Raw genomic sequence first — 17,522 nt, 5'->3', positions numbered from 1 at the left:
CCAGTATCCCAGTGGAGTTACAGTAAAAGGGCAAAATGTGTGTACTATGCATACCTTTGCCTTGAATGTAAAAATAATTCATAATTTCTGATAGTCTGTGCTCTACATTTTCATAAATGCTATTAATAGGACACTTTTGATTAATTAGCAGCATTGTACATAATGGCTTTTCATTGCCCCAAATGTAGCTGTTTTAAGTGAAGGTCACCCTTAACGGGGTAGTTGGGAGATATTTCCAACATATCCTGGCTTTATACCAACTTTATTGTATTTGATTGTTTCCATTAGTACATTTAAAACTCTCGATCCTGGTACTGGTACTATCTGTATCTGTTTTAAATCTTCCAGCTTGTAATATCAAATTAGCTGGCTCATAGATTTCTGTCTGACTAGATTTCTGATGAAGCATGATAATTATCTGACTAACACTTTTGACTTATCCTTACTATTTCTTCATCATAACATTCAGTTAAAAGGGTCTTTACCACAAAAAAGTGAGTATAATAGTATTTCAAAAAGTTCCTTAATTTCCAATGCTTGACTTTCCTTCTTATGTATCTTTAAAGAAATTAGATTCAACATTACCATCATGTTGTTTTGCTAGAATAGTTAAAAGTAGTCATCAGAAATAATATACTCTTCAAATATTAAAGCTTAAGACAGGAAAATACTACTGAACTAATAAAGGGCTTCCTTTTTGGTTTCATAGTGTGTCACAAATACTGTCCATTTCTGGAAATCCTCTGCTGTTATTTACATGTCAAAGGCTAATCCTTGAAGAAATCCCTCTAGGTTATTACTCCTTTTATGTATGACTATAGGACTATGGAACATATTTTGGAAGGGTTTACTGTCATTTAAACATTTTAAGTTACATACTTTTGTACCTCTAAGTACTCCGAAAAAGTCATTATAACTCTCACAGAAATGTATCTAAGTATTAACACAATAACCATCAGAATATCATTAGTGAAGAAGAAAAAATTATTAGTTTAAGACAACTATTTCAGTTGTTTGCATATTCTAACTTCATTTCTCTGGGAAATGTCTTCTAGAAAGCACCATCACAAAATAAAAACTTGAGTAAATGGCCCAAGGATAATTTTTTACTAAATGCAATATGGACAATTAGCTTATCTGAGGTGTTTAGAATTCCAATATTATTTTTGAGTTAGAGATAAACAGCTCATTCAATTCTAAGTTTAGTGTCAATTACTGCAAATTTCTAGAAAACTAGTGGTTTGGTCTTTGGAAAATCCTTTAGCTCCTCAACACCAGAACTTTTCTGACTATAGAAAAAGACAATTTTAGTATAACAGGTAAAAAGTAAGAATTCTTCAGCCAGATTTCTTGGGTTGGAATATACTTTCCCTCTCAGTAACACTGTAGACAGGAACAAATTACTGGAGTCTCACTGTCTCCACCTACGAAATGGAGATAACCTACCACACAGTGTTCCTGTGAAGACTTAATGAGATAATCCAAGGAAATTACTTATAAAACACACAGGATCAACTAATGTTATCACTACTTAAATAACATACAGAGTCTTACCAATGTTATTACCACTTTCCTAGTTTTCAGAGATATGATATGGAATGAAAAATACCAGAGAGGGCCAGGGAGATGGCTCAGTGGATTAAGCACTTGCTTGGCAAGCACAAGGACCTGAGTTCAATCCCTGGTTCCACAAAAAAAAAAAAAAAGGAAAGAAAGATACCAGAGAGATTCATCAGTTTTTTGCTAGGACTTGCTGCTCAGGGAAGTGCTTGTAGAGCTAGCACAGTGTCACAGCTGATTTACTATGTACTTACACACACTACACACATCAACCAACTTGGGAAGCACCGTAATGCAATTACTACCTTGGACACTAGGGGATCTGACATTATATAGAGCCTGCTTGCACAGGAGTGGGGAAGTGCTGATTTTTTCCAATATGGCTCAGTTTTGAAAAGCCCTTTTTTCAAAAATAATCACCAATATTTTATACCCTTTAGGGGTATAAAAGTTACTTTTTGTTCTCCAATTGGCAAAACCGTGCCATAAAGTGAAAAAACAGTTCCTACCTGACCCTTTCTAGGCTGGCTCCATGCTCCAGTGGGGCTCTGTGGTGGTCGGGCCAGTACCAGCAGAATCCACAGGGTGCTGTCACTCTGAGCAGGAGCCAGCAACCCATCAGTTCAGGGGACCTGAAATGGAAACAAAAAGTTGGGCTTAAAATCAGCCGGAAAGCTAAATGCCTTTGTCACTGCGTAGGGCATTCACTGGATAAAAATATATATAGCTCACGCAGAATCCTGAGTACTACCAGCATGAAATGACTTCGATACAGTAACACTCAGAAGTAGTAAGTGAAAGAATCTATAAGTTAAGAAGGGGAAATTGGGGCTGGCGAGATAGCTCAGCAGACTAAGAGCCTGCTTTGGCAAGCACAGGGCCCTGGTCCCTCATGCCATGCCAGCCCTGCTCCAGGGGCACGCTGAGCCAGCAACAGAGTTCAAGTGTGGCAGCGCATGCCTGTAATCCTAGAGCTGGGGAGGATGAAAACAGGAGGGTCACCATGAGTCCAAGCTGCGTAGTAAGACCCTGTACTAAATACGTAAGTGGAAAAAAAAAGTTGTAAGCCTAAAGAAGGGGAAATTGAGGCCTCAGGTAACCAAATGACCTGCCCGAGATCATTCAGGGATAGGACTGGGGACAAAAATTCAGCCAGTGATGTGATTACTAAAAGATTTTGTTCTTTGTTATGACATGTTTCCTAAAAGTCTTGACAATGAGTTACAGTATACTTCCTATAACTTATGGTACATTTCCTAACAATCTAGAAAAAGACATAATTTTATAAAATTAAAGTAGTAATATTTTAAAATATATTGACTTGAAAACTGTATTTTTGAAAAATTAGCTCTAAGGGATTATCATTTATAAGTGTCAAATATCCTTTTAGTGCAATGCTTTTCAAAATAGGCTTCAGAGAACATAAGGGGCTTAAGATTTGCCTGAGAGGTAAGCAGGTAGGTCACCACTCATCTCCTTTCATTTTTATAGTATTTTACATGTTTTAAATCAGCATTTCCCCATAAGACTCCAATGAGAGTTTATTGCTGGGGGAAAGAAAAGCCCAAAATCTTCTAACATGTATTAGATATAGCTTATCTTAAACAGCAATTTGAAATCAAAAGTGGTATCATTCTTGATAACTCAAAGTTACTACTCCATTTGAGATTATCATTAACCAGTACCAGGCTCCTTCCTATTTGATCTCACCTTCCAGAAAGTGCTCTGATCTTACTTTCCTACAGAAATCAGGTATTGTTGATTGATTCATCTGACACTTAGCCTTTTACAAAAGATTCCAATGTGTCACCTTTTCCAAAAAAAAATATTCAGCAACAATAATGCAGAAAATCTATTTGTGCTTAAGAATTTCTTGGTTTCCAAATTATAATCATATCTCCTTTGAATTTTTACCTAAGAATCATAAAAAGGGCAATGGAAATATCATTTATTGGCAGGATGATCACTTATGATACTTCAAAGATACCAAGTTATAGTGGAAAAATACACTTTCTAAACATAAAAAATACATATTTTTCTAATAGTAAAATCTAGAAGGTTAATTTTGGTGCTTTCTGTAATGATAATTAGATCTATCATAAGAGAATGGATCAACTGTTGTCTACAATACACATATACAAAACTGTACCTAATCATTAACTTCATAAATTTAATTTCTATTCTGTATTTTTATAATTTGTGTTCTGAAATGAGGAGCTTTGCATTAAGCCAATTCACTCTTCCTTATGCCCCCAAGTTTACTAAATGACACAGATAGTTGCCCCTTATTAAAAGCTTTTAAAGCTTTAATTATCAATCGTGTTCCTATAACATGTGAGGGTGGCATAAGACAAAAGCAGCACTAGCAAATGAACACAAGGCATGTAACAGATTAGTGCCTTGCCTGAACACTGTGTTAAACACATAAGATACAGGCAAGTGCCTTACTATGTAAGTGAAGGGACAAACATACACAGAGCAGTAACAGTCAGGGACCATGTGAGCAGCTTAAGGGACACGAGAATGTTGTTTAATAACACAGAAAAGACAACACATTTCCCAGCTTCAAAACTGATGAAGTGTTTATTCAACTAACTTTTTAATGATTATCACAAATGAACTAGTTATGAAAATTAGGCACTATATAATTAGAATGATCCTGAGAAATGGGAAGATAGCATTTATTCCACAGAGATCATGCCATCAACCTTTATATAAAGAATATACAAAAGGCTGGCAGTCCCAAATATTTTTCTGACATCCACAATGTACACTGAACTACTTGCTAATGTTGAAAGTTTTACTCTCTACTCAGACCCACTTTAATACTGCACTTGATTAGTATAAAAACTACCAAAAAAGAAAACCCTGCAAAATTATAGATATATATGTAAGAGTATTTTATTCTTTTTTTTATTCTTTGCATTTCTTTCCTTTTGTTTATACTGGGACTCAAACTCCGGATCTTGCACTTGCCAGGCAGGTGCTGTGCTGCTGAGCTATGTCCCTGGCCCCTATTCCTTACACTCCATGATTTCTTTTAACTTTTCAAAATACTTTGTTTAGAGTATTAAGATATAACATGAAATCACAGCAAACTTATTAGTGAATGTCATCACTGTAATCTGGCCAAATATTCCCATTTAATTGTAAATCTGAGGCATAGGAAAAGATATTCCTAAAGGAAAACAAAACAAAATACTAGAAAAGTTTTTGACTGATTGAAATTCCCTCCAATAATATAACACTAAATTACAGATCAAGTCCATGATTTGCCCCAAACATCATATCTATATCAGAGTGCCTTAGGTTTTTACTACAATAACATATAATGTGCTTTTGTTACAGAGCACTTACTGAAACAGATATTAAAGTGAAGGTTGCTTTTTTTTTTTTTTTTTTTTTTTTTTTTTTTGGGAAGGGTCTACAGGGTGTTCAGGGTCTCACTACTACATCAGACTCATAGTGATCTGCCCATTTACAGCCTCCCAAGAGATGGGATTACAGGCGTGCGCCACCACGCCCAGCCTCGGGCCGGGGGTGGGGCTGGCACAGTAGGCGTGAGGATAGAACCCCTTGCCCCTGTGCCTGCTTGTAGGTGCTTTAATCCGCTGAGCTATTTAGCCAGCCCAAAGTGAAGGTTGTTTTAGATAGATAGATAGATAGATAGATAGATAGACAGATAGATAGATATCGGGCTTTTTATATATATAGCTAGCACACACACACACACACACACACACACACACACGCAGCTGGCTAATTCCAAGTAAATAAATCAGAGTGCTCGAAGTATTTAATACCTAAATTAAATACTACTTAGGGTGGAAGAACAAAGTACATCAAACAGTATGTTAATATTATTATTATATTAATTCATTACAAGATAGGTATAGTGGCACATGAGTGTAATCTCAGCACTCAGGAGGCTGACTCAGGACAATCACCATGAATTTGAGGCCAGCCTAGGCTACATAGTGAGTTCAGAGCCAGGCTGAAATACACGTGAGACAGTGAAACTTTAAAATAAATTTAAAAGAAAAAACAAAGTCATTAATATATGACAAGTCTAGATATATTCTCATCCCTAAAATATTAATGTATTGCTATTATAACTATACTATGGATTTATATTCCTTATTATCATCTTGAAAGAACCACGTTGATAATTACTTTGCACTATATCCTTTACTAATTTAACTAATAACTAATATACTAATATACTAATTTACTAATATAATTGGAGCATTAAAATACTCTATAATGATACAGATTACTACTATTTTGCCAGAATTTATTGTGGTAGTAACAGGAAAATGACACCATAGACTACTCTTGCTACCTTACATACTAGGAATTGATTATGTATAGAAAAAGTAAGAAAATATTGAAAAGCTCAAATAATGACAAAGGGAATGACGAAATCAGCATGCTAGCATAGCCAAACAACACTGTAATTCTAAAATCTATCAAAGCAGAAGAAAAAAGAAAAGGCAGTTGCTAAGATCCCATAAGCAAATTCAATTCAGCATAAAGGAAATTTCAAAAATATCAGTGTAGGCTCTACATTCACTAGATAATTATTAAAAGGGAGCTCACCAGCTGTAAAAGTAATAAATATCTATCCCTCTCCAAATATATTACAAATAACATAAGGGATTATTTTAGATTCACATCCTGGCAAATGCTGCCACCAACCTGGCCCTCTGTGACAGATGTTGAACAGCATTATGCACAAAGGAAGGAGATAAGCTGCAAGCTATTAGTTCTTTTTTTGAATGAGAAAGGGAAGCATCTTATTACAAAACAGCAGTACTAAAAACAATTCCATCAGCTGCTCAAGGACAAGTGACATGAACTAACGACCTGGAGCGCAGGGGTCCTGGGAGGGCTGCTGCTGGCTCTGAGCAGCCAGCTCCTGCTGCCTCTGCTGCTCAGCCTTCTTAAGCCTCAGCTGCTGCAGGCGCTTACGGAGCAAAGCTATCTCAGGCCCCCTTAAAAATTCTGATACAGACAGGAAAAGAAAGGTGAAAAGAGAGTAATGAAACAAAAGATAATAATAAGAATTTGATTAATCATTAAAGAGAGGAAAGATATAATAAAACATGTCTCAAGAATACTAAAAAGTTACTGACAAATTACTAGTTATTAAATTATGAGACAAAATATGCACAACCACTGAAATACTTCTCTTTACAATAAATTAGACATATAATGTTCCTAAGAATATTTAAGTAATTAAGCAAGATGAAAATAAAGTCTCTATAGGCAAAACACTATTGCACTTTTGGTATTAGGGATTGAATCTGGAGACTCACATCTGCTAAGCACACACTCTATCAGGGGGCTACACCCCTAGCTCAAAAGATTTTAAATTGAACATTTCTTTCCTTACTAATTTTCTGTTTTTATAAGAAATTGATAGTAAAAATTATAAAAATGCAAATTATCAAAATAAAAATTATCAAATGATAATTAAAATTATAAAAAGCTATGCATTTGGAAACAACTCTGGAAATTATCAACTCTGTAAAAAGTGAATTACTTGTTAAAATTATCATTTACCTTTTCTTTTAGTTCAGAAATATTAAGGTAATATTTTCGTAACCTTTACATGAAGATAAAAAGGAAATACAACACCACACAATTCTGAGAAGAGTGTTTGGAAAGCGGTTTTTGTTGAATACTTAATATGTATAAGGGTTTGGGGGTAAGTTAAGCATTTAACAAAATATTCCCTGTCTCTGTGAGGTTGATGTTCTGAAGAAAATAAAGGTACTTACAAATACAAAAACACAAGCACTATATAAATACACACAGAGTATATATGTGTTTGCATATGTCCTATCAGGATAATTGCTATGAATTATACACACAGATTATACATGTTTGTATGTCTCTTAGGAGAAAACTGTTATGAATTACACACACGTTATACACACAGTGTACATATGTGTTTCCATGTGTCCCATGGTGATAACTGCTGCTGAATTAAGCTGGCAAGGCGAGGTAAAGGAGATGCAGGTGGTAGGGGAGAACTGTTATTCTATACATGATCATAGAAAATGCTTCTCTTGTAAGGTGACATTTCAAATAAAGACCTCAAGGATATGAAGGAGTGAGCCACACAGATATTTGCAGGAATAATTTTCCATGTAGAAGAAAGAACAGTGAAAATGCCCAGGAAAGAAGTTCATCAAGGTTTGCCACATATTTTAAAGGTAAAGAAAGAACTTGCTGATGGTTTAGATACAGAATTATCCCAAAGATTTTTGGCCTAGTAACAGGAAGGGCAGGGCTGTCATTTGTTGCAATAAAGAACAATGAAGAAAAAAAAGTTTTTCTGGGAAAGGAAAAATAGCTATCCAATTAGGAAAAAATCAGTAGAGGCTGAACTTTAACACTGTAGAATTCCTAGGTCATTGGTGATGAATTTATGGCACATGTGCCACAGTGGCTGCTTTGTATTACTGAAGCTCTGAAAGGTCTGCCATCACTAACGCAGGACATATAAAACTGGAGTGACACTGGTGATGTCACTTTAAGCTACCCAGAAAACAAGTGATGGCAGAGAAGAGATCTAAGAACTGAATCTAGAGAACACTAATGCGTAAGAGAGGAAGATTCTCTAAGAGGAATACAAATAAAAGCCAGAGGGGGATCAAAGACACAGCAAGCAATTATATCAAATACTGGACTGAGATTTGGACTGAGATCTAAGCACTGATTTTCTAGTGGTGTGTACACCACTGATGACCTTGAAAGGAGCTATTTCAGTGTAATAATGGGGGCCAGAACCAAACTGTAGTGAGATCTAGAGAAGGGGCGAGAATCTACAAGAGACACAAAGCATGTACACTCTGCAGAAGTCTTGCTGAGAGTAAAGAACAGAGAAACCAGAAGATAGTCTACAGGGAAAGAGTCAAGGGAGGTTCACATGTTTTAATTTGGGACATTAGAGCACAAGTTTGCATTCTGATGGTAAATGGGTAATTGGAAGGGGAGATAATGCATGAAAAAAGTGGGGAATTACAGGAAAGACATCCTTGAGTAGAGGACAAGATAGGGGCTCCAGAGGCTAAGACAAGGAACTAGTTTTTGGAGTAGGTGCATAAAAAATTGACTGGCTAACTACTGAGGCAGGAGATGGCAAGTTGGAGACCACGTGAAAGACAAAAAAAAAATCACTGTGGAGTTTCAAACTCTTTCGAAGCCAAAATGTTATAACGAAGGCATGTCTCCCGCTTAGAACCACTAAGCAGTGCAGCGAGAGCAAGTGAAGAACAGGTTCCAGGTGTAGACACTAATGGTCTGTGACTTGGAAAATCAAGATTTAGTCTAGATATTAGGAGCTGCTTAATCAAGCATTCCAGTGTTACTTAAAGTCTTTTCTGCTGACTTGTAAGGCTGGTTGAATGGCAGCTGTCCACTTAGGTTAAAATTTAAAAAAAAAGGTGAGGCTAGGAAGTCACCACACAGTTCACTAGGAAAGGCAAGGATTGCATTAAAACTTTGAACCAGGTCTATCAGATTGAACAATTCTGCTTAGCAGTTTGTTATCACAGTACACACATATAATTAAAAATACATATACTAACTTATCATTTATAAATTAGTATATGCATTTATATTTATAAATGTATATCCTGTTTAGAGAATTCATTTTTGTTAACATAAGGGCAAAACAAAAAATACAATGAATACTTCAGTTGCGTTTTCTAAATGACAACAAAAACTCAACGAGGTATCAAGAACCACTAGAGGAAATTATACTTCTGTCTCCTAAAACTACTAATCCCATTCTTGTTTTCTCCTGAAAAACTCCAGGATATTCTTCCTAACGACTTAATTCTACTGATAGAATGAAACTAGCTACAGTTGATCCAACAAAGGGCCACTTGGTCTAAGCGCATGTCACGCCTCTATGATCTGTAGGGACTTCTGCCATGGACCCTGAATTATTATCTGTCTGCTATCAGTGTGTCTTCCAGTCCCAAACTGCTTCTTGTCTTAGTGACTCTTGTAGCTTCTTCCTCTGGGACTGCTCATTCCTTCACTTCCAAGATTCTCTGTTCACCCCCTCAGTTTCCCCAGGGTGACCAGTATTTCCACTTATTTCTACTCTGTAAATAGTTCATAGGCAGACTGACCAGACCTTGATTCTACTTAAGGAAACTACAATTTAGCCAATTGGGATTTGATAGCCTGTACAACGGTCCCGCAGGTACCAACAATTTTTCAATAGAATCAATTTAGATCTAACGATTATTCATAAACCTGAAAAAATCTGCAAGCTTCAGCAGAGGTATTTTTAATTGAGCAGAAATTCACAAACAGATCTTCTACCTAAAACAAACTGAATTCTCATGATCTGAGTGAACTACTTAATTAGAAACAAGGGTTGGGGATATAGCATAGTGGCATAAGCGCCTGTCTAACATGCACAAGGTCCTGAGTTCAATCTCCGGAACCTGAAAGAAAGAAAGAAAGAAAGAAAGAAAGAAAGAAAGAAAGAAAGAAAGAAAGAAAGAAAGAAAGAAAGGCAGGCAGGCAGGCAGGCAGGCAGGCAGGCAGACAGACGCCTTTTGAGAAACTCACTTCTCAAAAGGAGACCCCCACCCTGAGATTTTTATGTACTAATGCCTCATGAGTACAACCCAAAGGTATCTTTTTTTTCTAATCATATACTTTAAGGTTAAAACGAAGCCAAAGGAAAAAACTAAACTATAACACTAGAAAAACTGCTTTACTTAATACTCATAAGATGCTTAAAATGTAAAAATTTATAAATATCACACTAATATCACACTAATGAAAACATTTCCAGGCTTAGAAGATATAACTAATGAAAACATTTCCAGGCTTAGAAGATATAACTTAGAGATGTCTGATAGGCATATAATAGTTATATTATTAGAGAAAAGATGGTAATATTCTATAGTCACTTAAAATTTAAAAAATAAAATTATGGTGAAGATATCCTTTTAACCTACAATGGGTTAAGCATATCACCATATATTTCTGAGCTTTAAATATATAATTTTATAACTGCTTTCTAAATGGCACATTCTTCTGTGAAATTTTCAAGACAATAATACATGTAAGAATAAAGACATCTGATGAAATTCTGAACTATGTAGAACATATTTTCAAATGGTCTGTGACACATGAGTCAAAAATATTAAAGAATATACAGGGTAAAGCAGCAAAGGAAGAGGCAGAGAAAAGACCTACCAACTGATTCTGAATTACACTTGAGTATATTTATTTTCCTAACTCAGCTCCAAAACCCAAAGCCAATTCTGTAGTGCCCACTACAACGTCCTACTGTTCAGGTCATACATTTTTATATTCACCTCACTTATGATTTTATTTTTAATCACACCCTTTTTTTATTGGCCCCAACTTATTTATTTATACATACAGCCATATAATTTTTAGAAAATATTTCTGTCAACCTTAAAACCTCTGTAGAGAAAGCTAAGAAAAATTATCTAACTCATAAGGACTCAACGGGATAGGGTAAATAAGGGATCCAACTGATAAATGACTGGCTATCTAATCACAGTGCCTCCCCCAAATGTCATCAAATTTTGAGAGCTCACTAGAAATATCCAGAGTTAGTGAAGTATAGTCCAAACTCTAAAGACTAAAACATACCTAAACATACCCTACCTAGCCTGCAGTAGCTTAAAGATAACTAAGTGTCTCCCAGCACACTTCTTGTATCTTTACTGATGGAGGAAAAAGACACACAGAGATTATAGACAAAGACAATGTCCTATCTTTGTGAGAACATACCCTCATAAGAGAAATGTCATAAACAAATCAATCAAAATGAAAAAATTACACAATTTTTAAAGTATCAATCAGGAAGTAAAGAGGGTTATACTGGATTGTAAACTTTCAGGGAGAGTAGAAAGGGAAGGGGCTTTGTCTAGTAGTGATGAAAGGTCTCTTTTGGATAACCTCTGAACTAAGAACTAAGGGATAAAAGGGGTTGGCTGCATGACAAGCTGGAGGAAAAACTACCAAAGAACAAAGTATAGTAAGAACCTGAGTTCAAATAAAAAAGGAAGGAAGGAGCAGAAGAGAATTTGACACATCAAAGGAAAAGAAAGGAAACTGATTGTAACAACCACCAAGGACCAACAAGAGTAGGACGAGAAGAATCTAGAGAAGTGGACAAAGGTCAAGTCACAGAGCTTCTTATAAGTCCACACTAATTTTGATGTGTGTGTGTGTGTGTGTGTGTGTGTGTGTGTGGTTGTAATGTATCTCTAAATGCATCAGATGCCCTGGTGAATTTTAAGCTGCAAAGTTAGATGATCTGATTCAACATTCTACAATAGTCTGGCTGCTGTATGGAGAATAGCTTCTAAGAGGGCAGGAGGAAATGCAATGAGCTCGATCAGGAGACAAAAACTGGCAGAGATGTGGAAAGAAGTAATTATAATTTAGATATGGAACCAATATAATTTGTTGATGAATTGGATGCGGGGCTTGAGAAAAAGGAATCAAGAATAACTCATGAGTTATTGAAATAAGCAAATATGCAGGTGGCCTTATAATTGACTAAGACATAAAAGCACTAAGATGAAAACAAAAGACAGAAATAGCAGGAGGCTGGATTAAGTCTTAGTTAGGACACCTTAAATTTAAGAGTTTAATGACAACAAAAAAAGCCCACATAGTAAATGGATATAAGAATACAGAATTCAGGGGCTGGGCAGATAGCTCAGCAAATTAAAGCGCCTGCAAGCAGGCACAGGGGTCGGGGGTTTAATCCCATGGCATGCCGTGCTGGCACCAGCCCCACCCCCAGGGCAGGCTGAGACAGCAATTGAGAAAAGGCATGGGGCCAGGGAGATGGCTCAGTAGAATAAGCACTTGCCTGGCAAACGCAAGGGCCTGAGTTCAATCTCCAGTTCCACCAAAAATAAATAAATAAAAATAAAAATGAAAAAAAGAGACTGGGCATGGTGGCACATGCCTGTAATTCCAGCACTTGGGAGGCTGTAAACAGGAGAATCACTACAAGTCAGATCTAGTAGTGAGACTCTGAACCCCCTGTAGACCATTCCCTAAAATACAGGAAGAAAAAAAAAAAGGAATACAGAATTCAGGGTATAGGATCAGACTGTTTGATACATCTTTTCAGAGTTAAATTTAAGAGGCAATAAATTAAAATCTATGGAGAAATGAGAAATGTTGAAAGGTTATAGTATACAGGGAGAAGAAAACAAAGTAGGATTAGCAGGTTTAACTATAAATTTTAGAAGCAGGTAGAAAAGGAAATACGAACAATAATTACTGAAAAACAGCCACAGTTGTTAACAAGGATATAAAGACAAATGTGGCAAGCCCTGGGACTGGGCTTTGATCCCTGGTATCACATACTGCACAAGCCCCAGCCCCAGGCACGCTGAGCCAGTCACTAAGACTGGGGAGGCCAAAAACAGGAGTATCACTATGAGAATTCATTAAAATAAATAAATAAACATGTCCTAAAAGCCAAGAAAAGAAAATGTTTTAAGAAATCACTGTCAAGACTGGGCGCAGCTGTGCACGTCTGTAATCCTCCGCCTGGGAGGCGAATGGCTAAAAACAGGAGAATCACTATGAGTCAAATCTGTGTAGTGAGACTGCAGACCCTGCATTAAAAATACACAAAAATTAAAAATTAAACATTAAAAAAAGAAGAAATCACTGTCAGACTAGGTTAAATGTAATTTGGCTTGGAAAAAAAAATCAACAAAAAAGAAAACAACCTAGTAAGATACTAACAGACAAATATCCTCTAACTTTGGAATGATGGAGGTTACTAGTGACTTGACAAAAATTTTGTTTGGGAAAAAAAGTTTAAAAATAGATTTTGAAAGGGCTGAGGAGACAGCTCAGAGTCAAAGCCTGCCTGGCATGCACAAGGTCCTGGAAAAAATAAATAAATAAATATTTTGATTGGTCATGAATGAGTGGGGCAAGAAAATGAAGATAGTATATGTGACTAACTCTTCCAAGGACTCAACTATGAAAGCAGTAGAGAAATGAGGCAGAGAGTAACTATGTGGCAAGGCAGGGTAAGAATGTATTTTCTACTGGGAGTAAGAGCACATTTAAGGCTAAGCGAATTTGACATAATAGTGGAGGAGAAGCAACAAAGTGGGAAGCTGAACAGGGACAGGAACTGCACCAGCAGGACCTGACAGGAAAACATGGATTTCTTACAAAATATGTTTTTGCTTCTAGCATAGACAGTGTGAATGTAGATGTGGTAAGTTCAATGATTCAATAGCAGGAAAATGTGTGCTTTTCATTGTGAATGAAAAGTTAGTGAAAAGTTAGTAGCTGAAGGCAGGAAAGGATCAAGGAGAGTTAAAGGTTAGAGAGATATGAAGGGGCAAGCTAAAAAGGTTTGTATAAATTGGGACAGCAACAGACTGCTCCAACACAGTGTCAAGCAACCATGAAAATTTGTGACTTTCTTCTCTGCTGCTCAGTGATTTAGCTGCAGACTGAGTTTGACCACAGTTCTCACATTCCCATTGTCTGTTTACTTCAGTAATAAAAATGATAAAAATCCAAATGATACAAAGGAAAGCACAAACATTTACATAAAGAGGCAAGTACAAGACAGAAAAACAGCTGCTTATTTCTGTCTCCAAGCAAGGTGTCCTTTAGGCTGGTACTTCCACCCACTGCCTCAACCAGTGGATACCCATAATATCATCTGGACTGAAGACTATGGCAACAACAAGAGACTGGGCAAAAACAAAAGCAAAACAAAATACGTTAAGTGCTTATTGTTGAAATACTGGACTCTAGGATGAAAGAGCCACTGTCAGAACAATTTATAGACATTCATCTTTATATATTAAATCTCATATAATATTGCCTTGGTAATAATACTTAGACACATGTAAACATTCCAAATACCATAGTTTAGTCAATCAAACTTCTCTCAATAATCTCCCAGTTAAGAGTATTTCTTTTCTGTTTTTGGAAACCATGCACAGAAAGGTGCTAACTAATAATTCAATAGTTATACGACCATCAAAAAATTCTTAATTTCAATAATTAAAGTGACTGTAGTACTTGATACATTACTGATTAGTTTTATAATCTGAAATGGAGTATTAGTATATTAAATATCTATTTTTTAAAAGTAAAACAATTAGGCTCCAGAATATTTAATTCACAAATGTGGAATTAGAATTAGTTAAGAAGATGACAATTTGGTAAACTAATTATTTTTCATGTAAATATTGGAGGAATAATTTTTTTGGTAAAAGGCATTACATTGTTGACAAGAGACAACAGAATCTGCCATACCAATTGTAATGAAAGATTTTCATAATTCAAGGAAAAATAATAAAGAACATATATACAATGGAACTAATAAATAATGAGCTACATGCTCATTATGATTTTTTACTTTTGGTACCAGAAATCAAATTCAGGACCTCACATTTGCCAGGCAGGTGCTATGTCACTGAGCTACATCCCCTCATTATCACTACAATGTGTGTGTGTACACATATAGAAAGATTACACATATATGTAGAAAGATTTTGGACTATAATGGTCTATAAAATACTGCTCTATCTATAATGGTCTATGTCAAAGCATCATCATCTACTGGGTAGTTTAAATATAAATTGAACATTCCAGCTATCTGCTACAATTCATGCAAGCTAGGCACAACTAAATTTTGTATTTAAGTTACATGATCATAAATTACATATCATTTTGATCACTTGTTCATACACAAAGGTGTCATCATTTGGTACCCCACAAAAGACTAAAGTTTTCAATATCAGAAATCACCAGGTAGACAGCAGCCTAGGTGAAGAATAACATCCTTACCAGACTGATGATGCGCGTGGTGTCCAGAGGCTTCAGCGGACTGCCTTTGCTCACTGTCTGGAGAAGACAGCAAAGAAGTTGAGCGGGGACTTCCAGTGGAAAAGCACACTGAATGAGCCTGAGCAGACACAGAGGATGATGTAGAAGGCTGAAGAAACTGCTCAGCTGGAGCATCTACATCCATTGACGTTTCACCTGCTTCCAGATCAGGACTGGATGGGACCGCAGGAAGAGTGGAAATATCCAGCTGACTTGTTCCACCTTCAAAAACCATGTTAAGGAAAATTCAAATTTTAAATGCATTAAAAACCAACAATTCTAAAAAAGACATCTTTCATACACTTGTACATATACACAAATGTATTATTTCAGGATATTGGTAACAACCACTAGTGCTTTAGGTCATCTGACCAAGCAAGCTAATCTAGGAGAGTAAAAACAGGTATAAAAAATATTTTTGTTAAAATAATCAGTCTTGGCAGAGAGAAAGATATTTCATGTAAAAAAAAAAGTCCAAAGCTGCTAGAGAGGAAAAAAAGAAAGTGTTTATGATGTAACTAGAGGAAGTTTCAGATTGATGAGGTCATGGGTTTTCATCTCTCAGCCTGAGAGAACCCATGTTAACTGCCAATATAAGGAGAAAGCCTGTTAAACGTTTAATAGATGCTCATGCAGATTTGTCAGTAGTTGCAGAGCCAGTGGCTCCACTTGCAAACAGCAGAGTACTCAGTGTTTTCCCCAGGCCTGGCAATTCATGTGCCCCCAGTAATTAATAGAGTAGGCCAGTTTGAGGCAACATCCAACAGCCATGGAAGATAAATAGGGGATTAAGCCCCACATTTAAGAGATCTCTGCTAATTGACCTACAAAAAGTTCTACCTAGTCATTTTATAATTACAAACTTTAAAAGTTTGTTACATTCCAGATCCTTGTAATGTCTCAATAGTTGTCTAAGACATTAGACATCAGGTCAATGGTATGCTGAGGTCCCCTGCACCCTATCTTTGTTACTACATTCATAATTATCCTGTTGATGTTATCATTTGGCCCATACGTGTTTAATTGTTTCTTTGGCTCTGTCTCCTCCAGATTCAAAGTTATACATCTACCCAAGATAAGAATGTCTCGTGTCTATTGAGGGCCTTTAGGTAAAACCTCTGGAGAGTATCTCTGACTGCTGGTCAACAACTATGACCCCTTTCAGCCTGAAGAAGCCAGAGAGGTCATCACCTATGGTTCCCTCAGAGCAGTTCAGGTTACTTCTTCAGAGGGCGGAATGTTGTAGGCAGCTAAATTGGACAGAAATATCATAGGCAGTCAGACAGGACCAGGCCCTCAAGGAGACAATATGGAAGACAAGGTGATTTTGCAACTTTGGAAGAGACAGACCTCCCACTTTAGGCCACAGCTCAAGATCAAAGTAAACAAATGGAATTACAAACTTCCCTAGGGATGGGCATCAGGGATTGATACTTCAAATAGCTATCAATCACCTTGAAAGAGCCTAAAAAAGTCACTAACCCAACCCCCAACAGGAAGAGACCCTGTCCCATCTTCATGCCTGCTTGCTATGTCACTGGCTTCCTCATTTGGTACTAGATTTAATCAACTTTACCTGAACAATGGTGCTTGTAATCTCATTGGTTGACTATAGTTTTGTCCTACCTCATGCCCACCTGAGTTCCTATGTTTCCATCTTAACCAACCTCACTGCATAGTTGTACTCTATAAAAGTCCCTGGAAGAGACAGCTTCCCAGGGGACAACGCATTCAGGCCCCTCTTCCAGCCCTCTCTTGGACAGGAGCTTTCATTGCCCCAATAAATATAGTCTGCTCTTAAAAAATAATAGTCTTGGGCCGGGGAAATAGCTCAGCCCCTTAAGCAACTGCCTGGCAAGCACAAGGTCCAGAGTTTGATCCCCAGTACCAAAAATTAATTAATTAATTAATCACTCTTTCCAATTATGCATTTTTTCCCATAATTTTATTGAGAAACAAATAGTAATGACACAGTTTCAAACCAAATTGGTAGGACAGTTTCAATAATTAACACATTGCATACATTCTTCCTAGTGGTTAATTGCTGTACAAGATGC

The 17,522-nt window shown here is 36.5% G+C and overlaps 1 protein-coding gene across 9 annotated transcripts in view; it reads right to left on the bottom strand.

Moving 5' to 3' along the window:
- Dcaf6 (DDB1 and CUL4 associated factor 6) overlaps nucleotides 1-17,522 on the bottom strand; it is a 169,501-nt gene that overhangs the window by 52,411 nt on the left and 99,568 nt on the right. For 4 of the 9 annotated variants that reach the window (XM_023706306.1, XM_004646045.2, XM_023706307.1 and 1 more), the window contains exon 10: nucleotides 15,427-15,687. In XM_023706306.1, coding sequence (XP_023562074.1) covers nucleotides 15,427-15,687 — 261 coding nt within the window. Of the gene's footprint in view, nucleotides 1-6,423; nucleotides 6,565-15,426; nucleotides 15,688-17,522 lie in introns of all 9 variants that reach the window. The other 5 variants (XM_023706302.1, XM_023706303.1, XM_023706304.1 and 2 more) reach the window with 2 other exon arrangements.

Source organism: Octodon degus, unplaced genomic scaffold (genome assembly GCF_000260255.1).
Source record: "Octodon degus isolate 3935 unplaced genomic scaffold, OctDeg1.0 scaffold00250, whole genome shotgun sequence".
NCBI lineage: Eukaryota > Metazoa > Chordata > Mammalia > Rodentia > Octodontidae > Octodon > Octodon degus.
The sequence above is the reverse complement of the archived record's forward strand: the minus strand, read 5'-3'. Positions and strand labels throughout refer to the sequence as shown.